At 39.0% G+C, this 27,829-nt stretch overlaps 3 protein-coding genes across 5 annotated transcripts; 2 read left to right on the forward strand and 1 right to left on the reverse strand.

The window, feature by feature from the left end:
- Positions 1-2: 2 nt before the first annotated feature.
- On the reverse strand, positions 3-4,744 carry pnpla2 (patatin-like phospholipase domain containing 2). 2 transcript variants are annotated; one of them, XM_055222311.1, is made up of 10 exons: positions 4,719-4,740; positions 4,319-4,551; positions 3,511-3,743; positions 3,142-3,207; positions 2,528-2,737; positions 2,398-2,458; positions 1,872-2,042; positions 1,668-1,800; positions 1,270-1,392; positions 478-1,021 (listed from the first exon to the last, which is right to left on the reverse strand). In XM_055222311.1, the coding sequence occupies exons 2-10, from the start codon at positions 4,503-4,505 to the stop codon at positions 718-720; spliced, it is 1,488 nt and encodes a 495-aa protein (XP_055078286.1). In that variant the 5' UTR covers positions 4,506-4,551; positions 4,719-4,740; the 3' UTR covers positions 478-717. The 2 variants fall into 2 exon arrangements, with proteins under 2 accessions (XP_033824655.1, XP_055078286.1); XM_033968764.2 differs by having other exon boundaries at positions 3-1,021; positions 4,319-4,744.
- Positions 4,745-5,646: 902 nt separating this feature from the next.
- On the forward strand, positions 5,647-11,905 carry pidd1 (p53-induced death domain protein 1). Its single transcript, XM_033968444.2, has 16 exons — positions 5,647-5,707; positions 5,874-6,491; positions 6,885-7,298; positions 7,427-7,579; positions 7,659-7,710; positions 7,787-7,988; positions 8,069-8,218; positions 8,300-8,473; positions 8,545-8,692; positions 8,764-8,899; positions 8,972-9,122; positions 9,202-9,325; positions 9,497-9,612; positions 10,038-10,145; positions 10,231-10,427; positions 10,965-11,905. Exons 2-16 carry the CDS (start codon positions 6,065-6,067, stop codon positions 11,197-11,199), a joined length of 2,787 nt encoding a protein of 928 aa, XP_033824335.1. The 5' UTR covers positions 5,647-5,707; positions 5,874-6,064; the 3' UTR covers positions 11,200-11,905.
- Positions 11,906-12,351: 446 nt separating this feature from the next.
- slc25a22a (solute carrier family 25 member 22a) lies at positions 12,352-26,757 on the forward strand. 2 transcript variants are annotated; one of them, XM_055222448.1, is made up of 11 exons: positions 12,352-12,573; positions 18,857-18,962; positions 19,062-19,187; positions 19,743-19,798; positions 20,043-20,133; positions 20,983-21,037; positions 22,004-22,064; positions 22,398-22,539; positions 22,613-22,767; positions 22,840-22,915; positions 23,006-26,757. In XM_055222448.1, exons 2-11 carry the CDS (start codon positions 18,943-18,945, stop codon positions 23,157-23,159), a joined length of 936 nt encoding a protein of 311 aa, XP_055078423.1. In that variant the 5' UTR covers positions 12,352-12,573; positions 18,857-18,942; the 3' UTR covers positions 23,160-26,757. The 2 variants fall into 2 exon arrangements, with proteins under 2 accessions (XP_055078423.1, XP_055078424.1); XM_055222449.1 differs by lacking the exon at positions 12,352-12,573 and adding an exon at positions 16,351-16,535.
- The last annotated feature ends 1,072 nt before the right edge of the window (positions 26,758-27,829 follow it).

The following is a 27,829-nucleotide window of genomic DNA, read 5'->3' on the forward strand; positions in this document are numbered from 1 at the left end:
CTATACTTGATCTTGAGTATTTAATTGTAACACATTATTACATTCACAGCATAGCCAACCTTTAAACGGTATTATAAAGCACTTTCACAGAACAAACTCAACAGTTGTGTTGTCTTCATTCAATTGTATTACTCTGACAACAATACAGAATAAAGAAAATACATTTATAATCCCAATATATGAACTAAAGTTTTTTTTTTTCTTCTTGCAAACAAAAAAACGGTTATATGGCAAAAAGTATACAAACCTGAGCCACTGAAATCTAACAAAACATATTTAGCTGGATTTTTAACCCTTGACTATAAATCAGTTTGCTCTCACCATTTGAGCATAATTTAATAGGAATATTGCTCAAGCAGACACAAATTAAAACATGTAGAGCAGGCTATTTGGGTAATATGAAGTGTAATAGCATACTGTACATAAACAATGAAAACTATAGTGCTTTTCTTTTGCAGCACAGTCAGTTGCATGTCCACATTCCTTCAAAAACAGAAACAGTCAGCTATTTTAACTGTGTCATTGCAAGTGTGCATTTTTGTGTGCTTCACCATGTAATTCAAGTCTGTGCAGAGTAAGATCTAAGTATATGTGACCTTTTAAAAACAACTCTGAATCACACAAAAAAAACAATTCTGATTCTAAATATTTATGGTTTTAAATTATATACTTACATTTTAAGTACTACCTTTATAGACTCTAGTTCAGCAACATGTATTAAGTCAATGTCATTATGTTGAGAGCAGGTTGAATGCCTGTCTTCTCAATAGTCAAGCCCTCTGAGAAGAGTGCAGGGCAAGACACAGTCCTCTCGGGGAACAATTGACCAGTTTTGAAAGAGCCTTGCAGGTCCATGTTGATCCTCAGCACTCCAGACAGCAACTGCCTCTTGTAGTGGTCCAGTCGCATGAAGGCATCGAGCACTGAAGAGCTGCCATCATTCACCCAGGTGGGCAGCAGGCCAGAGGGGCCCATCTGAACCAAAGACTGGTGGTGGTACAGCCGCAGTTCACAGGAAAACCTATAGGAGGCAGTATCAGCATGCAGAGGTGTGAAGGAGGGAGCAGTGGAAACACTTACAGTACTTGTGATCAACGAGGCTGAAACACACCAATTATTACAAGCTGTGAGCATCAAATAGTACGGAATTATGGTGTTGAGCACTCAAAGGGTCATGTTCTTATTTTAAAACTAATATTTTTTTTTGTTGTCCACTGCATAGGCACACAAGGTGACCATTGACAGTATAACTTTGTGGGCTACACCTACCGGGCAGAAACACGCTGCGAAAAGCTTTGTGAGGCCTGACGCAGAAAATGCTGAATTATCGTCACTATCTGCTCCTGCATCCAGCTAACATCTTCATGCACATCTGGAAGCCACTCCAACAGTCTACAAACATGATGCAATTTTATTAATAAAGTTAACAATTCAGATGCCTATTTTGAGAAGGAAAAAAATAATGCTGATAAATATACTATAACAGAAAGTATAGGTTTTTGTTATACAGCTGTTGATTGAGTTATTGCTGAAAATATTTGTAATAGCTGTATGACTAGAGTATTGTGTGGCAGGCTTGATAAAGACTTTTTCATCTTGATGTTATAATGAAACTGTAAATTTCTAAAATTAAACAAACAAATTAGCATACTAAAAAGTATTATTACCTGAGAGTTAGAGACATGGCTGACTCCAATGGGAAAGTATAAGGGAGCATCAGTGCAGAGGCCACTCTGACTGGGAGCAGGTTTCTGACAGATTGTACCAAACTCCTATGCTCAGTGCATGCCTCCATCAGAGCTGCAGAGGACGGCAAAAGGAAACATTGCATTTCATCACGCACGTATTGAAAGTGGTCACTCTATCATTACCTTTGTGCAGAGCGAGTGGGAGATTTTCCAGGATATGGTCCTCTATCTCCGCAGTCTTGTCCTCTTCTAACCTCTCTGTCACAGCATTATTTCTCATGACCTCATGATCTTCTCCTTTATTGTTACCCATTACCAGTGAGTCTCGGTTAGGATGATTTAGATTAAGAAGGCCTGAAAAAAAATTCAGAAAAAACATTCCTGGAATGAATATCAGCTTTCTTTCATAAACAAAAACATGTTTTTACACTTGGTAATTGTGATGAAATATATGGCATGGTGGTCACACAAATACTGCTTGTACATCCTTAAGATATGTGCTCACAAAGCGCAGTATTGATTGGGCGATATGTGGTAACAGGAAGCTGTTTCCGATAGCATATCAGGACACATTCATATTTTCTGCTCCAATTATCAAATCAATATTTTTTTATCATGGATTGACAAAACATTTATCTTGCCATAGACCTAGTTGTGCAAGCCCTACAAAAGGTTTGTTTAAAACTGAGTCCTGCTGTTGATTACTTACCATTTCTCTTCAAAAAGTGCAGTGCATCTTTATACCCCTGTTTACACATGGCTTTCATTACCTGCATTGATAAATAACATTGTTATTACTGTGTGCCCAATTAATACTACTCAATAGAAATTTGGCCAACCTTTGGATCTGGAGGGAAAAGTGCTTTTGAGACCCGGTACAGGTTTCCTAGGGTGAACTGAATACTGGTGTTTGTGAATCTGAGCTCATGAATGTTGGCTGAGGTGTCCCGTGGGCAGATGTCACTTTCTCCACAAAAAGGTGAGACAGTTATAGTATTTTTCATTTCATACTGCGGCAGGTTGTCTGAGATGCCTCCATCAACATATCTCTAAATAATAAAAACAAATACATAAGAACTGTGGCCAGTGTTATGTCATATTATTGACTTTTTCATTGCTAAACTTATGTAGCTAAAAGACATTTGTTTGCCATTAGATAAGAGTAGAATAATGTCATCTATGCCAGCGTGGAAACAATTTAAAGAACATCAACAAATCCGGACAAGTGGGCATTGCTCATTGACATTCTAGGAAAGTCCAAAGTCTGAAAAAAACACAGGCTCTTGTGCCAAAATACATGTTATGAGAGAGGGAGGTCCCTGAAAGTCATAACAACAACATAACAACTTAGGTGAACTACAAGTTTAAAGAACTACTACTGTGCAATTATGAGTATAGATGAAACTCTTCTAAAATATTAATACATTATTTTATTTTAGTTAAAACAGCTCACCACTCCTCGCAGTGATGGGGGAATCAGACCGCTGTACACAGGAATGTAAGCACTACAAACTACTGCCTGTAAGGAATAAGATAGAACACATTTACAGTTTGAATCATTGAGATAGTAAGTACTGGGTTAAATATTAAACTACAAACTTAAACTGTATATTTTTTAAGATACTTGTGAAGTCTGTCATGATAATAAAAAAAAATAAAAAAAAATATGAAGCCAGTGGAATTACTGGGTTTCATAATTGAACATTTTAAGAGTCACCGTGCTTATATACTGTACATAATGCACAAATCAACATGCGCATCAATGAATTGCCGACCATCTTTCTTTCAAAAATTTTATTTCTGTAGATCTACAGTCATTCACCTGCACCAGCTCCTCCTTTGAGTTGAACTGCATCACCAAGACATTTTCTCCATCAGTCACTCGGGTCAGAGAGATCCCCAGACGCCCAGTGGCCCACAGGTGCCCTTCTGCTGGAAGTGTCCGACGCAACATTTGACGCATAATTTTCACGAGGTTAAAAGAAGGATGCATGGGTCCCAGAAATCGCTTTCTGGCTTCTTTTGCAACATCAATGATACTTGCACCAGTCTCTCCTATAAAAAATAAATTCTGTCACAGGTCACAGTGATCATTTCCTCAAGCTGAGCACACAGCTGGCTCCACTGATGTGTTTTGACAGGGCAAAACATCATGTTTACACTAGTCAACCGGTTAAAACTTGATTGATGATTTTGCTGATTGACCAGATGAGAGCAATGGACAGGAGGCAATGGACAAGAGGCAAACCTAGTGCTTTCATAGTACCTAGCCCCTTCTTAATTTAGAAACAAAGCGGTACCATTCTTTGATAGGCAGTTATAGTCTAATGTGTTACTATAAACATACAGATAAGTAATCTCTTGTTTTCTTTTTTCCATGTTTGCTTGCTGTGTAGCCTATGCATGTTTTAAAGGACAAGTTAAAAGGAAATAAGCATTGATTTGGAAAAAGGACAAAGTCTCAGGTGTACTTAAGATTAGGTTAGTGTATTTGTGTTGCAAACAGACAGAAGGATTTTTTTTTTCTCTGTAGTGGTAATTAAACTGTAATAGTTTCTGTATAATTAAAGTATGGCTTAACACATCTGATTGTTATCTCTTCCCTGTTGGTATATGGTATATTATCTTACCAAGACACACCCCAGTGACCAGGGCTGTAGCAGTGAGAGCCCCTGCAGATGCCCCATAGATGTGCCGGGCGTTTTGAACGAGGAAAGGCGCGTGTTCCTGTAAACAGCTGGCAACACCAACGTGGTAGATCCCGAGGAATCCGCAGCCAGCGAATGAGATGTTCCAGGGCGAGTCCAGAGGAAACATGCTACTTTTGTTTTGCGTGTCCTTTGACCCCGTTGAATTCTACAGCCTTATAGAAGCAACAGAAGATTATTTTTTTCTTTTGCCGAATATTTGCAAATTAACTTTATCTAGGCTTTATTTGCTCTTAATGAATAAATAACTGTGACACTCCTAATATATCTCAGTACACAAAAAAAGACGTGTAGCCGGATACACCAAACAGACCTCTCTTACTTTACAAGCAACTTTGAAATTCTGATGAGTTTGTTTGTTTGTTTTGACATTTACACTATTTAGTAAAAAAGGAGGGGCTACAGCTAGATCTTTGTCCAATCAGAAACAAGAACTCTATGAAATCTGACCAATCAGAGCACTGTTGCGTTGTAGTTTGTCCAATCACAAACCAACCCACTGAAACACCCTTCCATGACTGCTCCATCATGATTGTGACAAGCATGCCCAAGTATTTTATTTATGTTTTACTTTCTTTTAAATACTATCGTTTTATCTTGAATACAGTATACTCTTGAAAGCAAGAAACCAAACCTTGAATGATTTGGCAGGGCTGTGCCATGGACTGTCTGGTCAAAATGCTTTATTTTATATTTTTAAAAAGCCTATATTTTCTATTTATTTATTTATTTATTTATTTATTTATTTATTTATTTATTTATTTATTTATTTCCTTTTGTTCAAGTAAAAATATGAAGCAGTTACCCTAACCCTACACAAGCCCTGGTAGTGATGTACAAAGAAAATACTGTGAAAATACTTTGTGCATGTACATTTAGGTTTGATCCTGTGTTGAGGCGAAGACCAAGTTGGTAAACAGCGCGACCAAGTGGCATAATAGGAGAATAACTTACATCCCGCCCTGAACTGCAGCTTTGGCGGCGCTTGAACAAGAGCGTTGGATATGATGTAACGGTCCTACCAGAGAGGCGGTGTCCCCTTTGACAAGGATAATCTAAACACAAGATCGGTCACCGGTAGAAGCTGAAATCATAAACGAACACAAAATTGTGACGTGGAGCTCTTTCTTTAAAAGCAGAGACAAGACAAGGAAGTAGAAAACTGCTGCCAGATGTGTTAGTATCATGGTTAGTACAATATTGCTTTCATTATCATGTTACCTATATCTTTTATCTTTTTAATTTCGCTATTTAAAGTAGCTGCAGAGTTTTAATATGTCACCTTTCAATCAACGAATCACTTGCAATATGGTGAGTTGTGTTTTCCTCAAATTGTCTACAGTTTATTATCGCACTGTAATAGCATGTGCATAAATATAATGAATATGACATTTACGCAGGGCAATATGATACCGCGTGTTATAGAGCCTGGGGCCATGGAGGTAATCAAAAAATCATTTGGTTACCTGTTTCACAGTCCAGATGGAGAGTGAAGAAGCAAATGTTTTGGATGAAGAGGATGCAGACCAGGCCGCCAGCTGATCAGAACAACAAATGAGACGCATAAGACCAAAACCTGCATTCAAAGCAGCTAAAAAGACTGGTAGGCTAATGCTGGTTTAGTCATACACTAGCACATTGTCTTTGCGCCTGTAAATGTGAAGAAACATGGAATCAGCTTCTAAATCATTAAATGTCGATGATCAAGAGGAGCTTGAGGAGTCTGATAGAGATGAGACCTCGGCCACTCTGCCCCCATCTCCCTGTAGCTCCATGGACTGTTCCTTCATCTTCTCAAACCTTCAGGTTAAACCCTCCTCCTCCTCCTCCTCCTCCGGCTCTTCTAGCTCTGTCCCTTCGCTCTCTCCTCCTTTGCCTCCCTCAGTGGACATCACTGATGTGATGAGTGAAACCAGGCTGATCCTGGATGTATACAGAGGGGGGGCAGCAGCACTACCCCTGCTGTGGGGTTCTGTCCCACATCAACTTAAAGGCCTCCAATACCTGAGACTGGGCTCTGAGGAGAAGTCAGGAACACAGGCTGCACTGGAAGTTCTACCATATCTGACAGAACTGCGATCACTGGCCATCAGAGGTAACCCATTGTTTGGGGGTTTGATGATTGTCCTATCTATTCTTGATCAATACACTGTAACAGCACAACGTGGGCTGTGGTAACCAAGACTGAATGTACAGCATGGATTTTATATTTTTCTACAAGATACTAAAGTAAAATGACTTCATTGGTCATGGTCAGAACAAATAACTATATAATGGCTTAAAAACATCCCATCAGTATTGAAAGCACCCATTTAGTATTTAAAGTTAATTCAGCCCACTTGCATACTACTGTGGTCATAATAATGATTTGGCCTTGTATTTAGATTGTAAGAGCCATAAATAAAATAGGACTAAGTAAAAATGCCTGCAAGCAAAATGTAACCATCAGTCTTTTGAATTTGACTTTGTTTTTTTCTGCTTTTTCCAGGCCACCGTTTTTATGATGCTCAGGGTGACCCACTGCCAGGCCTGCTCACTACTTTACCTGAATCCATGTCCACTCTCTCTTTTCTCATACACCTGGATCTCTCCTTCAACCAGCTCTCCTCTCTGCCATCTTGCCTTCTCCAACTCTCTGCACTATCGTCTTTGGTGCTTTGCCACAACAGACTCTCTGCTTTGCCCCCTGACATGGACCAGCTGTCTTCGCTCACCTTCCTCTCTCTCATGGGGAACCAGCTGGTCTCCCTGCCACAAAGTCTGGGTCAGCTAAAAGCACTGCAGACACTGGATGTTTCATATAACCTTCTGCAGCAACTACCTGATGAAACTGGGTCTCTAGAGAGCCTGGTCAAGCTTGAGTTATCACATAACAAACTAAAGGAGCTACCAGAGACTATAGGTAAGAATAGTGTCAGATATTTCATCAGTAATATAGTAATTTATCATTGTAATTAATGAGTATCTGTTGCCCTGTTGATGTGTTTTTAAAATTCATAATAAAACAAAGACTATGTCTTCTGTGCCCAGGCTTGCTGCTTTCCCTCAGGGAGCTTGTCATCAATAGCAATGAACTGCGTGTGATTCCACAGTCTCTGAGCAAACTGCCTCAGCTTAAAATAGATAGCAAGAATAATCCATTGGGACGACCTTTAACACCTCCTGCCCTCCCTCCTTCACCTGGTAATCACTTTAGTGTTTAAATTATTGGCAATTAGTTATTACTTATTTTTAGCTTAACATAACATTTATTTACCAACAGAACATAAAGAACCAAAACTCAAAGAGCTACATCTTGGTTATAATCAGCACAGGTAACCCATATCTTCTTTTTTTCTTTAATTATATTTTTCCCCAATGAACTTCCTTCTTATTGGTTTTGCTCCCCAGCTTCTTTGTTCCATCTGCTGGATGTCATGTATTTCTCCCTGGGGGAGCAGAGTTGCTTTTTCCCCCGGGGTGCCTACACACAACTACAAGATTAGAGTGGGTATGGAAGAGGCCAGAAAGAAAATGGGTTCATCTTGAAGATCATGAAATCCTACTTAGTCGACCACTGGAACTAAGACCCCATGGGATTGCTTTTTTAAAGGTAACAGAAGAATAATATCTGTATTCTTAATGACAAATATCGGTTATGGTATAATTGTATAATTGTTTGTGCCTTAACAGCCTGTTGAAGTGTGTGTGCCATATCACCGTTCCAGGAGAAAAGAGATTGTGGTTAGAAAGTTTGATGGGCAGTCCTGGAGCATTCTGACCACTGTTTTAAAGAGGGGAAGTCCAAACAACAGCTGCCACCCTGGTGGACGCCTCGCTCGCGTATGACATATGATCTCTATTCTTTGATCATCATGTGTTCAGTATAGTGATGAGCTTGTCTTTTTCTTGACCCATCTATAGTTGGCTTGTTGCTCCGTTCAGCAGTTCTCCTGGTTCATGGTAGTGTCTCGTCTAGTTAAGGACACTTGCTCTGTAACACCGGCTGGAACACTGCTAGTGTCTACCTCAGATCCTGCTATTAAGATCACGTTTCCTCAGCACTCCACTTTGGAAATACGTACCATAACATTACAGGTAAATTTTGCTGTAAAATGTAGTTATGTAAACAGTACACTAAAAAATATTGTAAAATAATTTTCCTTTAGGTGCTGCCCACTTCCTCCTCCGAAGTACAGACTCTTTGTGGTGATCCTCAGGCAACTGTCAGCCCTCTGCTCTGTCTCTCCCAGACCCCCAACAAAAACTTTCTTCAACCTGTAAAAGTTCAAATCCCTCTACCAACTGGAGTTACTGGTATGAAAAAGAATGATGTTCAACAAATAGCATGATTTCAACATCAACTTATTATAAATTGCAATCTGTAGGTCATACTGTTGATCGATCCTGCTTGCATCTGCTCCATGGAGACCCCACTGCCCAAACCTGGACTGATATCACTTCTCAAGTGTATTTGGAAATCACTCATCTTTATGCCATATTCTACATCACACACTTCTCCTGGTGCAATTTTTAACTCATATATTAATTTCAATCATCAATAATGATAATTTCTAAAAAAGGGATCTATTGCAGGTACTGGCTTTGGTACACCACTCAGCAATGTGTTAGTGGAGTCGTCAGAAAAGTTTATCAGCGACTTAAACAGTTTAAAGTCCAGTTTCTTGTAATGCAGAAAAAAACAGACCCACCCCAAGTGCTCCTACAGTGTTTGCCTGCAGATAAGGTTTTATATTTGTTCTAAAGACACTTTATTCTTCTCCCTGGATTCATCACTAGTTTAAAACAATGGTGAATTTCCTCAGGTGGACAGCACAGTTCAGGCTTTGTTGCCGCAGTATGATGGACCACATCCTTCTGATCTGTGTGACCTGCTGGAGGGGGAGCAGTTTTTTGCAGGCTTTGAAAGAGGCTTAGACATCAGTACAGGTCTTGTATACATCATGTATTAAATATATATATATATATATATATATATATATATATATATATATATATATATATATATATATATATATATATATATATATATATATATATATATATATACACACACACACACACATCATGATATCATCATGTATGCCACTTTATTTCCAGACAGTCCAGATTGTGTAGAAGGAAGACTCCGTTTTGTGTTTTACTCTAGTCTAAAAAACCTGAAAGAGGTGTACATCGCTCCTGCAGCAGGACAGACTGTACCAGTGAGGGGGCAGGTAAGCAATACTACCTCAGAAATTACTTTGTGTTGCTAAAATAAACACTTAGTAATGCCAAGCAGCTTTATCTTTATGGAGTCCACAATGTTACAGTAATACTGTATAAATAATGGACTTTGTCCACTAGAGGGAACCAGAGGGGAGATTTTTTTCTTGCCTAGACACATCTGGTATATTTGTATAAAGTCATTTTATATAATCTGTTTAACTAGAATGATAATATCAATATAATAAAATATATATATTTTTTTATTTGTAAGACTTGAATTGATTTGATTTACAGTATAGATGTTATAACTATGTGTATAAATTGTCTCCCAATTTATTAACTAAATAATCATATATTTAAATAGTGTAGTAAATAGTATTTAAATAGTATGTTGTTTTGTAATGGCTTCCGTTAAGTTATTTTTCTGCCACAGGTTTCTTTCTACAGAGGGCATATTCCAGAGAATCTGCCAGAAGAAGTGGCGAGGAAAAGGAAAGGCCTGGACAGTCAATGGCTGGCCACTTTGCCACTAAGACTTCCAGTAACATTATTATTTTTTGGGATATTGCAATGTTAAATCTCTTATTCTTTCAGCGAATTGGTTATAATAATATATCTCATTGTAGGCTCTAAACTCTGAAAATAATTACATGACCGAAGAGCCTCAATATCCCCCTCTAAACCTGGGTGACCCTGAGAGTGGATACCTGACTGAGAGCAACCTCCTAAATATCTCTCTTCGTATCGGTAAAGACTGGCAAAGAATTGGTATAAATCTTGGCCTGACCAAAGAAGAGCTGGAACAAATTCAGTATAAAAACAAGTATGTGGTGGGTTATGTATGCTACTAAATGTCTAAATATGCTATATTCATTCTGAGTTTACTTGTGTGATTGAGGAATGTAATAAGGATAATCAAAAAGATGAAGCCTCTTAGGAGATAAGAGATATGTGAAGTGAGTGAAGCAGTGCCGTGTAGGGAGAGTCAAATGTAGAGAATTTTGATTGTTTTAATCTGCACTGTCAGCCATCACTAAGCCATCTGGGACACTGCAGGAGATTACACACAGGCTGATGCTCATCTGCCCACCCCCCCCACAACTCTTCAGAAAGCCCATCACGACACATCCTAGAGGTGAACAACATCCAGAGGGAACATATAGGCAGCCGACTATATAGAAGTGAGAAAACCCTGTGACTAAATAAACAAATGCCATCTTCTTGAGGCAACAAATGCCTCATCTTAAATAAAACAGAACAAAAATCTAGTAATTTTTTTGAATATCTTGTTAATACTAACTTTTGCTAAGAACTTGTTGGTCATATATGCAGTTACTTATCCTTATTCTTGTTTCCATAGAGATAATTTGAATGGCTTGGTGCTGGACATGTTGTTTTGCTGGGCCAGAAGACAGAAGGTTGCAGGCTCTGGGTCTGTGTCAAAGCTTGTGGCAGCAATGATGACGAGTGGTAGAACTGACCTGGCAGAGGAAATCGAGGACATTGTCAGCATTGGGAAGAAAAAGTACTCGGAGTCATTGAGGAGAGTGGGTTTGGAGGCAGGGAGCCCCTCTCTCAGTGAAGCACAGCAGTAGCACAGCACATGCTGAGTGCAGATGGCTCTCTTACACATCACTGACTTGTTTTTTCATCATAACCCCACCATCTCATCCTGCTGTCTAAACATCTCACCTGCTGTCTCACACAAGAAAACATGTACTTTTCCAATCTTTGTTTGCCAACTATTAAGTGCCAATGACTTCAAATGACCAGTGATAGTAACATAATAACTACAATGTGGATACATTGTGTAATGACTCTAATACGTTCAAGCTATTATGTTACTATCGCTGGAGACAATTCTTGGAAGTCTTTTGAGTCTTCTTTTCTCGTTGGCCAATGGGTTCCGCATCAAATTGTAGGAATTTTTTTTTTTTTTTTTTTTTAACATAGCTTTGACAGAGCAATACCTTTTAATAAGACTTGGGATTTTTTTTTTGTTTGAATCACAATGCAGTGTGATTGTACTGAGGTTATAGTGGCAGGACTAGTTAAGTTTCCAGTATAAATTATTGTTATTAATACCTTTTATCTTTTGGGCCAATTCAGCAGGTGGTCTGAGGTGGTGTTTGGAAACTTTGTATTATTTTGTATATGCGTTTTTACACTTAGTACTCCTCTTGACAATCCCTGTGGCTGGAGGAATCATGAAAGAAATATGAATATTTGCATTGTCTTGTTTTACTTATGTGTATTGAGGATCACTCTGTGAGACATCTACATTTGTTATAGACTTCATTTAATATATTAATATATTGTCCAACAATTCTGTGAAGCCCTTTAAGGTGATTGTGTCGAGATTTTGGTCTGAAGTCTACCAAAATTGATATTGAAATTGATATATGATTTGTTCATTAAAAAATGTATTTTTGCACTGATTTATCTTTTTCTTTTCTATGTATGGTGTGTTTTAAGATTTCAGAGGGTCTGAATGTTTCTGGGTAGACACTAAATATCAGGGTGCATCCATGTGCAGCCTGTAGTGTTTGCTTGCCCCTGTTTTATTTCCTCTTCTTTGCAGACTACCTTTACTATCTCCTACGTTGGTGTGCTCAAGGTCATCACGATGCAAAGAATCGTGAGTGTGACGCAGCCCAGATACATCACAGCCTCCCTCTGCTTATGCTGCTGTTGCAAATAAACTCACCCGCACTTCCGCTACGCGCCGCTAGAGGGCCCAACATCAATCCCCGTGTGTGTTGGCTGTATATGAGCCCCTCTACTTCATCTCCTGCCTCCCTCCTCTTGCTGGCTTCACTCTCACCTCTTCTACCTCTGTACCGGACTCAAATGCTAGTTGCACCGGTAGTTTAGCCTTAGTACGTCTGTCAGCCAGCATTTTATAGAAAGTATCCGGGCTTTGATTTGAATCCAGTATTCACAAGAAACCACGGAAGCGCCTTGGTGAGGTATGTGCATAACGGAATATACACTATATGCCTGCCCATTGACCGGTGAATGTCATTTATCTATCTGATTAATATACTAGTGCAAGTGTATACCACAGTTCTATTGAATCACAGTCTCGATAACATTAATGGATTGTCTTCTATCTGGACGTGAGCGCCTCCTTATCATTTCCCGTTATGTGCCGTTAAGCGTTGCGTTTATGATAAAGGCTTAAGAAGTAGCATAATTTAGGGCCCTCCGCTTTAAAAAAAAATGTTTCTTGCTTCTTGTAACGATTATCTTGTATGTAATCATATACGAGATAATCCCGTAAAGATTTTGTTTGTGCATCGAAGCGGATAGCCATTGTGGAAGGTGTAAGCATATATTACATGCCACAGTCTGTCCTCCGCCGTGCTACTCTCCAGGATGCTAGCAGCTTTTGGATGTGTGTACTGTCATGCTTTTTTCCCTAAAGGTACACGGGGGTCACAGAGGTTGCTTTATGCCGGTTTGATGTCCGTAGTAAGCGTGTAAATAGTGTGTAGTGAGCAAGGAGGGATGCGGAGTGGAGGCAAAACCCACTTAAAACGAGCCCACCCTCGCTTTTCATTGGTAGCTGCTCGCCTCTGTCAAGCTGCCGTAACTCAACAGTGTCAATGACAGTGACTCTATGAAGGGCTAGATAATCATGAATTTCATTTTTATAGTTATTTATCATTTATTGTAACAACTGATATTGCTATTCTCAATGCCATTAGAGTCATATGTTAGAGTCATATGCTGTTATTTGTTTGTTAATCCCCATGGCACAGGTCCTAGTTTTCCATCAGTCTGAAAAAATTATGCAGTCTTGGTAAAGCTATGACCACCAAGCTATGACTCATTAACTTTTTGGTTTAAAGGTCCTATATTACACAAAGCTGACTCTTTAAGTTACTTCATCAAAAATATTCACACATAATCCTTTATTATTAGTGTGTCTTCAGTTTTCATGTAAACAGTTCCTTTTACCTTTCATTCTGTAGAGATTGGCAATTCCAGGGCTGAAATTATCCAAATGGTTCTAATGAAAGTGCCTGGAGTTTAAACCACAATGGAGCACTTCCTGTATTATCACATGACATCAAAATGTATGCCAGTGTTTTCTGTTGAGAGAACTCAGCCTAAATATGCAGGGTTTGTGTGTGTGTTTGTGTGTGTGTGAAACAAAACACAACTCTAGGTCTGTTTGTGATGAGGACAACATGGATCAAAAAATACTGTAATATGGGCCCTTTAAGGTGACCCCGTTGCTCTCTAGTGCATGTTGCTGCAGACATTGGTAGTGCAGTTGTTTCATTAGAATAATATCCAAATGATTATTGCTGCTAAATGATGGTGTTTATTTGAAATCACCTGGTGCACAGTTGTTGGAAAAATGCCATGTTCTGTGCAAAAGGTGGAAACTCTCATCTGACTGTGTTATATGTAACCAGATGCTTGAATGAGACAATGTTCTTCTTTTTGATCCAAAAGTTCACTCACAGAGCTATCATTTTCTTCCCATGCAGGCCCAGGAAAGCTGAGAGGCGGGCACACAGTAAGATCCGGAATGAGTGTGTAGAAACTTAGGAGTTAGAGATAAACTTTATACCTGCTCTGAGCCAGCACTGGGACCATTTGTTCTACCTGAAATTGAAACTCCGTCTCCCTGGTGGATCCTAAATTCATGCACTGTGTGTATTTAAAGCAGTTACAAACTAGTCCTTGTAACGGTTAGTATCAGCTGAATGGGGGTCCTTAGGTTATGACAGCACCAATAGTAAACAGAGATAGCGGTAGAGTTTTCATAAATAGGTATTATGAGTTTATAATCCTGATGCGGATGAGAAGAAGCAATAATAATCAGATTTAGCAGTGGCATTCATGCTTTATTTCCTCAGTGGCGCAAAATAAGGCAACAGTAAGTTTGTGTACAAATTGTTCTATACAAATCAAGAAATTCAAAGTGCTTTACAGAATAAGAAAGACAATACAATCAAATCAAAAGATAAATAATCATCATAAAATTAACATTAAGAAGAGTGCAGAATAAAGTCATATCCACAGCTAAACAGAACCATTTTAAGTCTGGATTCAAACGTTGTCAGAGTAGAGCCCTGTCTCACATCTTCAGAAAGAAGTTCCAGGTTTTAACTGCATAAAACTGAAACGCTGATTCCCCATGTTTAATCCTGACTCTGAGCATCAGCAGGAGGCCAGTCCCTGAGGTCCTTAGAGTGTGAGATAGTTTTTATGGCACTAACATATCGGAGGTGTACTTTGGTGCTAGGCTATTCTCTGACCCACAGGAACCCAGTTTAGAGACCTGAGCACAGGACTCATGTGCTCGGACTTCCTAACTCGAGTCAGGACCTGAGCAGCAGTGTTCTGGATGTACTGCAGCTGTCTTACCTGTCTTACCTTGTTTGGAAAGGCCAATGAGCAGGCTATAACAGTAGTTTAACCTACTGGAAACAAATGCATGGATAAGTGTCTGCAAATCTGGACAGTATACCTTTGATTTGTTGCAATGTTTTTAAATGGTAAAAAGCTACATATGTTATTGACTTGATGTGACAGTTAAAGTTCAAGTCTGAGTCCATTATTACTCATAGATTTCTAGCCTGATTTGAAGGTTTTAGAGAGAGAGACTGGAGGTTACTGCTGACACTTTCTGTTTTTTGTCTTTCTCTTTCTGTGGGCCAGAGACAATGGCTTCAGTCTTAGTGTTTTGCATCCAGACACTGATCTGTCTAAAACCTGACTGGAAAACATCAAAGGAGTTGTTCATTTGGAGAAAGTTAGTAATGGAATTTCCCCACTGTGGGACTAATAAAGGCATATCTTATCTTATCTTAATGACCCTTTTTTCTATCCAAAATTGTATGACAGAACATATAGCCTAGTCACTCAAAATAATGTCATCTTGCCATTCCCAATACCCTTCTGGACCACTGTTCAAGCCAAAGATGCTCTTGGACATTAAATCTCTTTGTTTTGAAATGTCTGGCCTTGGACCCACTGTGTCAGTCAATGTTTAAACATGGTGCTAAATGTGAGGCATACCATAGTCCCCACAGAAAGTCTCTTCTTTGCATTGACCATCCTTGGGGGCCTCCAAGTTTTAAAATGAATGGAAAAAACAACTGCATTATTTATTATCCATTATGCTTTCATTTTTTTCTGTTATATTAAGTTAATAACAAAGAAAATATTCTTCTTCTCTAACACCACCACACTTACTCTCAAACTATGTATTTATAGCTGTCTTATCATCATTGTACAATTGAATCAGTTCCAGTGCTGACATCAAAGATTATAATTTCACTACACAACAATCCCATCACACAATAGTACCAGCCAGGCTTCTTTTTTTTTTTACTGATCCCAGGACTATATGTAGTTCACTGGTGTCTGCTGGACACTTTATAACACCGGCCACTTTAATAAGCCACTTTGCACTGTTGTTCTGATGCTGCTATTGTACATATTTTTTCCCTTTAAGTATTTCATTTGATTTTTTTAAGCATATCTTTTTAACTTTGTGCATGCTCTTATTTGTATTTGTATTTATTCAGTGTGTTTATGTTGCACTTTTTCACCATATCAAGTTCCTAGTTTGTGAACTGTGTTCACAGACTATGGCAATAAAAGTCTTCTGATTCTGATTCTGATTCTTACAATTGGGCGTGTAGTGTGTGAATTGGTGCTTCATGAATAGTGAAACTTGCCTGTCTGTCCTCCTTTGATACGTCCATAGTGCTGATGTATTGAACTCAACAAAAACTACATGTGATTCTACTTCTTCTATGCTGTTAGATGTGGTCACGTGACAGAACACATCCACTGTGCTGTGACAATAGCCAGGCATTTCCCCTCCTCTCATTCAAACTGTTACTCAGCAAGACCTTTAGTCGGGATAGCACTCAAGGACAGACATGCAACTTTGATTGTTAAGGTAAAACAATGTACTGTTTTGAATGACTGGAGAGTGATTTGCATTGGAAAAGGTGTGCCTGTAGTTTTGTAATTGGCGAGATTTCTATCTTAGTACAATAGAATAGTGCAGTCAGTGGTCTGTTGACTCTCTTGATTTTTTGTAATTATCTATGAAATTGTTTTGTGAAAGCATTTTGCTATTGCATTTTAAAAACAGATGACAGTTATGCATGTGGTGGTTTGATGATTTTAGCTAGATAGAGCACGAGCACATTATATATTCAGTGTGAGTTTAAAGTTTGAAATTTTGCTCAATCTGCATGCTGTGCTAATAAATGTGCCTGGTACTTTAAATTGTCCCAAGAATATAAATGTATATAAATATAATTTGCACATCAATATAGTTGTGACACTGACTTTTGAAGTTGGACTTAGGAACAAGGGTTGTCTGGTAGACTGGTCGCGCTATCTGTGACAATTTGTTTGGCCATATAGTGTGTATTATTGCAGCTATTGGTGGTTTGATGGGACTGAGTCCAAGGTTGTTCATGCATTACACAACCTCATTCCTATTGTTTACTCATCAGTGCTTATCTATCTGCTTCAAAGCTACTTTCACATACAAAAATATGACCTTTGTGGCACTGGAGCATGCGTACAGCAACACAATTTCAGCTTCATTTAGTTTTGCTTTTGAGGTTAGGCTTTCCGCTCTCATTGTAGTTATTTATCAGCCTGATTTATTTGGATCATAACATTGCTACACAAGAAATAGTTGCAAAAATTTTTTTTTTCCAGAGGATTTTATCAATAAATAGTGCATGCTCAACACTGCATGCTCAAGACTATGTTTTCAACATAGTGTCCAGTTGTCAGGACATACCATGACTGCCTGTCACTATATGTAATTTACTAAGGAGAAATTATGCCACTGTCAATTAGATCTGGACTTTGAATGTTAGACTTTCAGATAAAATGAATAGAATGAGGGCTAATATCTGAATCAACCCATACATGCCATTATAAATACAGACTAAGTATACAGATCATTGCATTTAAGTTGAAAACTAATGAGTTGTAAGTTTGGTCTTTCAGTAGAAGGCTTGAGTGGAAAGGGTTCTGAATTCACATTTTGGTTATTGTGGATAGCTCTGTCTAAGAATAAGGTAGCTTGTACAACTCAGAAAAACATAAAGATTGAATTACAGATGATGAATTTTCAAAGTCTTCTAATTGTGAATAGATGTACTTGTATTATCCCTTTGTTTTGTTCCATAGTCTATTCAACAGCCATAAGTATGTATGTTTTGCATGCCCAATTATACTGTAGCTAATTTACAAAACCAACAATGGTTCTGGGGTGTTGACTTCTCAGTAGAATGTGCCAGCTATCAGCCTAAATAAGAGAATGTTGGCTTTGTGGTTACAAGGAGAGCAGGTGAACAAAACAGTGTTTTTGCTAACTAAACATCTGTCCGACCAATACATTCAGCTCAAACTTCTCCATTAAGTAGTTCTTATTGTGATTGCCTGGAAAATGTAATGAATAGCTGTTATCATGAATTTGCTTCATTTGTGAAATATTAGACCCCCTCTGAATGATACAAGTATTTATGAGTCTATAATGGCATACGTCTTTTTGTAATTAACAGTTCAAAGTGGAATTGTACCTCCTCTGTCCCTACCTGACAACCTCAATGAGACAGAAAGCACGCCATGCTGAATCAGATAAAGCATCGTAAGGAGAGCATATAGGGCAGGCACTTTACTACTGGTGCATAAGGTACAGTACATTGTGCACTTCTCAAAAAGCCGGCAAAGTCAGCAAAGATTTAAGTGCGAAAGCTGCATCGTGACTCGTGACTGTGGATAGCAGATGGGGGGAGGGCTGGTGTGGAGGAGAGAGCCGCGCTGTGATTGGTCCGTGTCGGGGGTGGAGGAAAAGCAAAGGGGAAATGGAAAGCATCTTTTTCACTGTGAAGCCATTCTGTACCAAAAATAGATATGTTTTTGACCACAACAGATATTTTTCATTGCTTTGCTCCCAATTACACCTCCTTTATATAGAGATTGATGAGCCAAATGATGTACTTGTTCATAGAAACAGCCTTTACTGTGAAACATGTGTTCAAGGACAAATGTGACTCACAGATGTTCAGCTACTATTGATTTGTTGTCACACGCCATTCATGGGGTTTATTTACTCATCTGTCGATGTTAACATCCTGCTTTTAAAATCAATTCCTGTGTTCTTTATTTTGACCTAGAAGTCAGCTTTGCAGATTAAAATTTGTGATGACAGCATTGCCTAATTAATCCGGAATGTTTTGTTTGTTGCAGATTTACTCACATTTCTGCTGGGGAGAATAGAAACTGCATAATTGAATAATAAACCTAGCACACTGAGCAGTCTGGGTGAGAGATAAATGGCGGACAAGCAGATCAGGTAACACCATATGCATTACAGTTTCAACAGTGCTGTTTAGTGTCTTTATGGTTATTGTTAGCCTCCCTCTTCTTAATCACCATATTCTCTACTGTTCAGTTTGCCTGCCAAATTAATCAATGGGGGAATCGCTGGCCTAATTGGAGTGACCTGTGTGTTTCCCATTGACTTGGCCAAGACTCGCCTACAAAACCAACAGAATGGACAGCGCCTTTATACCAGCATGTAAGAAAATCTATTCATTTCACTACAGAGAGAGTGACACACAGAACAACATGAATCAACCAATATGATCAACAGTATCTGATCAATACTATGACTACAGCTCAGAGGGTACTCCACATTAGAGGACTCACATCACACAGTAGCAATGATGAATACACAATTAGATAACTACTACAACATGTTTTCTTTGTACTCCTCAAAAATGTATTTTGCCTTCACCTTCTATGATTCACAAATATTTTAGTTGGTAATGAAATATGTACTATATTACAGTGTTTACGTGTTTAATCCGATATCAAGGCTCAACTAACTGAAAGTGATTGCTAAAACAGAAGGATGCTGAGGCTTACAGGAAGAGAGGAAATTTATGGGTGTGTTGAAAGAGGACATTAAAACAAGTGTCGAGAATGCAGATGATAGGACTAAATCATAGATTGGTTGAATGTAATTGAACAGTTTGCTGTGATTATTCTAGAGTACTGCAGAAAATTGTGACACAAATAAAACTGGAAACTGGAAATTCTGTAACTTTACTCAGTATTGTTGCTTTTTCAGGTCAGACTGCCTTATTAAGACCATCCGGTCAGAAGGATACTTTGGGATGTACAGAGGTCAGTGATGCCCTTTAGGTTTATGTTTATCGACATACAGTCGCATCACAGTGACAAGGTGTCTAACTTTCACATCCAGCTTCAAATGAGTGTGTAGTAATCTGTGTCTAACTGCAGCCAATTATCTGGAAAAACCTTTGTGTGCAGGCAGACTCTTTCATTGATTTCTGTTCATTTTTATCTTCTTTGTTCCTCTCTTCTCACTTCCTCTTCTTCTCACTCTTGATCCTATTGATTCTCCTAGGAGCCGCAGTAAACTTAACTCTAGTAACGCCAGAGAAAGCCATTAAACTGGCCGCCAATGACTTCTTCAGGCACCACCTCTCCAAAGATGGGTAAGGCATGATGCTGCTGTCTGGCTGAATGACAGTCATCCACACTGTAATCAACTCCTCTCTTTGCTCACATGTAATCTGACACATGAGCCAATTGTGTTTTGTACTGGGCTCTAGCTAATGCTGCATTCTTCTCCTGTCAGCCCCTTTAAGATATAGCTAATTGTTTAGTTCACAGAATGCCTAGAATAATAGTACCAACTTTGGTGCATCCTTTAGGTTTTAAAATGTTACCTTGCTATTTTTAATTTTTAGGAAGCTATCCACTGGTATCAGAGATGACAAATTAGCACTGCTGCTTTTTGGAAGATTGATGTGAATTTGCTAAATTAAAATGTTTTTACAGACCATCTGGAAGCCTCTGACAGTATATTGACCCTATTCAAATCAAACATTAGCCATATATATATCTATGGGAGTCAAAGTGATGAAAAATTTGCACCATTACTATCACAATTAACAATTCAAAACAAAATATTGTATCTTTTTAATGGTCATAAGTTCTCAAAACGTCACCTATAAACAGGAAGCTAAAGTTCATGAATAGTTTTTCAGACACCCCACTGTCCCCTTAGTCTCCATAGATAAACATGAAGGGGCGTTTAGCTCCATCGCTATGGCTACACTCCACAGACTGATGAATGATTGACTCGTCAGGCTCAGCTGCTCGCCCTGTGAATTATTAATCTGCCCTTGTGGCTGACATGTTGATATGCAAGACAAAGATTAGCATCTTCAGTGCAGGTGGCGACAACACGATTTTCCCCAAGGACTGTCCAAATAAAGTTATCCCCCTGCTCATACACTGCTTTCATCTGACCTTTTCTTTCTTTCTTTTTTTTGTTGCAGTAAACTCACTCTGGTCAAAGAGATGCTGGCAGGGTGCGGAGCAGGTACATGCCAGGTGAGTGAGAGAAAGAGAGGGAGATCGAGAGGGGGATGCTCTGATTGGTTTCTCCATTTCACCACGAAAGAAGGCTCCATTCTTTAGCCCTGCCAAACCTACATACACAAAACTCAGCTTTGATTTGTCTCTGTTTTCAATTGGAATCTCCAATTTTCACATATACATTTTAAATATGGGTTGGAAGCAAAAAGTCTCAGTCAGCCACTGTATAAGTATATCTATTAGTAAGTATAATCTTGTATATAATATTACACTGATTGAGGCTAAAATTTCCTACTTTCCTAAAACACATAACAAACAAGTTTAATAGCGGAGGACAGGTACATTGATATAGCAGTTTAAAACAAAGTGAAAGCAGGAACAAAGATTAACCAGATGGATTGATTAATTCATTTATTGTGTTTACATGGTGTCTCAGGTTGTGACCTGTGACAACTAATCTACATACACTCAATATATAATTAACTGGTTTGAACATGGTGAATGATATATGCATGTGTGAATTGAACATTTTAATATTTTAACCTGCTTCTTCCAGGCTGTGCTCTAGTTTATAAATTGTTAAACTTAATTCATTTTAATATGGTTAAACAAAAAACAATGCTCAGCCACCATATTCTAAACAGGTGATGACTGCTGCTCATGTGGCCTGGCAAACGCACTACTGTTACGTTTGAGTGATCAGCTGAGACACTGAAGCACTGTTAAGCTATGTGCTGTGTCAGAGGGAAAGGCCTGTTGTCAATGAGGCCAAAGACTTCAAGCCCAACAAACATGATTAGATTAAGTTGAGCAGACTTTGGATTAAGATTGTGGCCATCTCACCTCTAATCCAGTTAACCAGTGACTACCCTGTGGATTACAAAAGAAAATGAGAGTAGACATTTAGCTAATGGATACAAAGACGCACAACACTGTTTAACAAACATTCCATGAAAAATCCTGTCTTGTGTTTCTTTCTAGGTTATTGTCACAACTCCTATGGAGATGTTGAAAATTCAGCTCCAAGATGCTGGGCGTATTGGTAAGAGGAAATTAACAGCAGATGGTGCACAATATAGTACATTACAGAATGAAATGAGCGTAAAATGGAAATACAGTGGCCTCAAGTGTTCATTTTTGAAATCACAAAATGTGTCATATTGTTTCCTTTTTCCATTGCTGTCATATCTCAGCCTTCTTGTACTTCATTTAAATATTATTTCAAACATCATCATAATGTGCTGTGCTTTATCTTTTCAACTCTATGCTTTTTGTCTGATGGCACTGGACTGAAATATCTATAACTACTGTCTTACAAAATAAAGCACTGTACTTTTTGAATCTATTCAATAAATTACATATAACTTTTTTATAGCTGCTCAGAGGAAACTGATGCCGGAGACAGTGGCAGCAGGCACAGTGGAGAAGTCCCCTACTGCCATGCAGCTCACCCGACAGTTGCTAAAGGAAAAGGGCATTGCAGGCCTGTACAAGGGCCTCGGTGCCACATTGCTGAGGCAAGTGGGTCAGGTTATTATTACTCTATTCCATCAACATGATTGTCTCATTTTCTCAATATGATTTTTCTAGAGATGTGCCCTTCTCCATCATCTATTTCCCACTATTTGCCAACCTTAATAACTTGGGCAAGAGAGATGTCGAGGGACCCGCTCCCTTCTACGTGTCATTTATATCTGGCTGCGTGGCAGGGAGCACAGCTGCTGTGGCTGTAAACCCTGTAGATGGTAAGCCCTGTTAACATTGACTGAACTTGTACACCACTGTCTGAGGCTTTACTCAGCTGAGCTGTGTTTCAGTGATAAAAACACGGCTGCAATCGCTCACCCGGGGCAGTACGGAGGACACATACAGCGGAGTGGGGGACTGCATCAGGTGACCTCATTATGTCCTGTCCTTCACACACACACACACACTCTCACACACACACTGTCTGTGTGCTTATTTTAAATATTTGTCTTTCAGTAAAATCATGCGAAACGAGGGTCCAACAGCCTTCCTGAAGGGAGCCTACTGTCGAGCCTTGGTCATTGCACCTCTGTTTGGCATTGCCCAGGTGGTCTACTTCCTGGGTGTGGGTGAATATATCCTCAGCTTCTTGCCCCAAAAAGACAAATAAGAAGCAGCTCCTTTCTGCCTACCCCTCCCATAATGCATTGTGGTCAGCTGCACAAGGAGGAGTCATCTCAGTTTACTACAAGTAATTGGGTCAAGGAGTGACCATTAAGTCAATTTTATTTTGTTATGTTGAATGTGGAAATGTTTTAGGAGGGAGCTTTTGTTTGCCAAGCTGCCTGTGCGGTGGCACACAACATTCCAGAAGGCGGGCACAGCTAACTCTCTGGAAATTAAGCCACAATTATTGATTTTAAAGGAAGTTTGCTTTATGAAGATGTGATTTGTTCTATGAAGATTTTTAATTATGATTGTCACTATCACAGTAGCCCTTGGTTGCTGCAGTACTGCACAGTTAACATATTTTTTATCCAAGAGCATTAGGCTTAATGAGAAAAGATGATCTAAATATTAGTCACTGTATCTATCATTAATGTACAAACCATACTGGAATAATATATTTAAATTTTAAAGTTTATTAGATTAAACATATCTATTTATTAAGTCCCCCTGGCCTTTAAGTCTTACAAAGCAAAATGTGTCTTATGACAAAGTACTGGGAATGTGTTGTATTGATGCTAGCATTCTCTCTGATGTTTCCTTAGAAACCACATCCCTTCCTGTAAGGCAGGAGGAACACAGCCATTCAGCACTGAGTAGACTTTAATGCCTGGGCTTTTAACTAGATCAGGTTCCATCGCAAATTAAGCACTACCACAATGGTTGTCTCCAAGTAGCCCACGTATTTCAAAAGAGAATACATAAACTTTGGGCATTACAACATTCATTCAAATATTCTCAAATGTATCATCAAATTGTACTTGAATGAATATATAAGTTTTAAAATTATAATATACTTTTGGACACACCCCATTTGGTAACATCTCAGCAGGGTTATATCGCTTGATCCCTGATAGAAAAGTCCTGCTGTGATGTGGCTGATTGAATCAAGGCCAAAAGAAAGTTTATGTTCAAAAGCACTGTCAGTTTTGTGGTTTGGGCTGGGCAATTGAAAGCATCTGCTGCCGTTTTGATTTTGATCAAAGTGAAGGTAGATTTTTAGTGACAAACCTTCTCTGGCTTCAGTGCAGTCAGAGATTGTGGCGCAATGCAGATCAGGCATAACATTGTGACTATGGCACACTGATATTAGATAGGGTGAATCAGAATCAGAATCAGAATCAGAATCACTTTTATTGATCCCCGAAGGGAAATTCTCTTAGTTAACAGATGCCACAACCACAGGATAGAATTTAAAAATAAGAATAAAAAGTCATTTGAAGTGAAGTAACAATGACTAGACCTCTCCAAATTCACAGCTCTTGGTAGGCCTAATGAAGGAACAACTGTGACCTAGATTCTGTAACTCAAATTGCTGAATCTATTTAAACTAGTCCTGATAGACAAGTGCATCACATTTTGTTTTCAATACTTACATATAAGAGGTCTGTGATAATGTTACACCTGATCAGTGCATGGCATCCTACTTTCCCTTCGTCCTACATCCTACTTTTATTGTTTACAGTTAATACACTTTAATTCCCTAGATGTGCAAACTTGAATTCAGTGTCGGGACCCAAAGAGCTAACGACCTTTTGTTTTTATCACAAAATTGAATCAATGTGATGTGAAGTGTTTTATGAGATGACCAAATGTCTTTTGTGCTGAGGTTTTGTTTGCGTACAGCTGTCGTACCTTGTTTATGCATTACTTTACTAAAGCCCTGCCATTGTCGGAGATCAAGGTGACTTTGAAGTGTACTGTCCAATCACATTCCTCCCTCGCTCTCACATTTTAACATTAGTGTTGTAGACATTTAATGCAACCCTTGTTTTATCATTCCTGGGAGTGAGACCTGTTCAATATTCATTTATAGATAGGTGTATGGCACTATATACGTCAGTGTATTGTTTTTCTGTGTCAAAGTGTCCACCTTAACTATATTGTACATATACAGACATTATGAAGGTTGTATTTACTTTTGAAGTTATTGTTTGTGTTGTATGTGATGGCTTATTTGCACACCTACCTCTGTATACCCCCATCTCTTTCCATACTGTTCAGCTACATGTACATCGTAACATATCTGGACAAACAGTTAATTCAAGCATAGTTTCTGTTTGAGTGAAAACTATTTGGTATACTAAAAGAAACACTAACAGTAATAGTTGATTGGAGGTGCCATTTTTTCAAAGCTGTTAACTCAATCCATCTGCCACTTTGTTGGTTTTAGGACCAAGGACCAAATGAAGCAAGAGATTGAATGGGCTAATTCTTTTTATATGCTTTAGCTCTACTCTCCACCCCCAGTCAAGCCAACAGGCAGTGTAAATTTAACATCTGTCACTTCGAATGGTGCTCTTTTATGAGGTAGCTGCAATACGGTGACCAAGGAATCTAATGTGCAAACCTCAGCATTTTATTGTATGTTGTGAGTGAAAGCCATAGGCCAGGATTGACATCCAAACGTGCTAGACATTGACAGACACACAACCCCTGAGCCATAAGAAAATGGCAAGAGTCCTGCCTATAGTATATAATTAATTTACTTTGCATATTTTCCTGATTTTGTAACAGTTCATCTCATTTATGCAGTTATTGTGATCACATTGCCTATTTTCTGTGAGATTATTGCTATGATTTTGTGAATTTGATTTCCTTCTCAAATCTGTTCTGTGTTTTGGTTGAATCTTGAAAAGTGCTGTGAACGATATTTTGGTCACTGTTTCTGCTGACCTGGTGTATTTGGTTTTGTGTGTGCGTGTGTTCGTGTTGTAGTTGGTGTGTAGTTTTTGTGCACAGATGTATTTTTCTCTGATTGTCAGTACAATGCTCTTTTCTCTCTCCCTTTCCATCTGTCACAGAGGGACACCAAATGACTGACTTTTGAGTATATACAATCAAAGAAAGCACAAGAGTTTTAGGCACAAGCGGCACACTCAGCCCCCTCCTTCTGTTCTGTAATGGTCCAGAGGTGGGAATCGTGACTGGGCACAGCTCTTAGATTGTGGCACTTATTTCAAAGCTGAGTGAGTTGGGCTTCAGAAGGTTTATCTGTGAAAAGGGCTGAGACAACAGGTCATTGGGAGTCTGTCTGCAGTAATCACAACATGTATATTGCCTACATATTCTAAATGAATCAAGTATAAGAATGTACTTAGATATAAGATGTATTATAAGTATAGTGAAGAGTTTATTACATTTAAGTGAAAGATTTGTGCTTTACACACTCTTAGAATATGAACCAGCTCACAGATATGCAATAAGTCGTAGATACACAAACACTCAACACGTAAATGTACACATTGAACAGCACCTGTTGATTACTGCTACATTTCATGAAAAATGTAACTGGGGAGCTACAGGCTTGTTGGCGAAAAGTTTTCTTACCGCCTTGTGTTCTCTTCCTCCAAGAGGAACCGTGCATTGTTGCACTTTAAACAAGGGCCACACCATGATGTCCATAAGACAAAGAGTTTCTATATTATAAGGAGACTATTTGTGGTGAGTGTCACAACTGTCTAAGACGTTGTTTACAATGTAATAAAGAAAATAGTATGTTCTCTGTCACAGTTTGCTGTTCAATAAACTCACTGTCCTCATCCTGGCTCCTATGGTTCTTCTTTTGTCGAGTGTTACACACAAACCAGTTGTGCTTTCAAGGTCTAGTAGTCTTGTGACAGAGTACACAAGAACTGCCATGGCTCCTTTCATCTCTAACGTGCAGTGAATGGTGAGTTTGTATTGTAAGACTGCAGCTCCTCCAAACACAGACAGTAGTAGTGCTAAACCACCACAAGGCGTCACTGTCGAGCCGCAGGAGACTGCAGTTCGCGCGCTGGAAGCCTGGATCTGGCTGAAGAGGGAACTGAGTGAAAGCGCCCTGTGACAGGTGAGCTGTGTGCACGAGCCGTAGGGCTGCCACTAAATCCTGCGCGCAGTGATTACCTGTTTACCTCACGATAGTGCATGTGATGCAGATCACACTCTCTACCATTGTGCTGTCAGAGTCACAGCTGATGAACACATTATTTATACCTGCATGATAAGCATATGTAAATGTGTCTACGGGGATTTGCCCCTGAGCCCAGGCTGTGTAAATCCTGGATGGTCCTGCATGTTTCAGCAGAAATGCTGTTGTGACAGAGCTTTATTTATTATTAATCTGTGGCTGTTTGTTGAGTTCAGCATTAGCCTTAATAGTATTAGATTCTTGGTACTATTTTGCAGTCCCTGCAGCATAATTGCACCAGCACCGTAAGCCTGCTCTATTCATAGATAAAGACTCATATATACGTCTGCCTTTGTTTTGATATGATTTCAGTTGGCCTCACATTTCACATTCTGTGTCTCAGTCTGCAAGAGCTCCTTTGAGCAGACAATTCACTCCAATGTTTACACACTGCAGCTTTGCCCAGGGCTCAGTTTACTGCAATGACAACACTTTGAAGGATCGAGGGCCACTGTTCTCATTTCAAAGCTTTTTTTTATGTGCTATGTGACTTCAGCAGGAACTATACTTAGCCTTTGTGTTTTTACCAGGAGGCGCAGGAGGTGGAGGAGAGCTAGTGTAAGTTGTGCAGATGATGGAGGCAGAACAAATGAAGAGGTGGAGACCGTGAGGACCATCGATAGAAGGAGAAAGTGCTGCTCATCTGTATGTAGGTCACTAAA

Source organism: Periophthalmus magnuspinnatus, chromosome 6 (assembly GCF_009829125.3).
Source record: "Periophthalmus magnuspinnatus isolate fPerMag1 chromosome 6, fPerMag1.2.pri, whole genome shotgun sequence".
Classification (NCBI taxonomy): domain Eukaryota; kingdom Metazoa; phylum Chordata; class Actinopteri; order Gobiiformes; family Gobiidae; genus Periophthalmus; species Periophthalmus magnuspinnatus.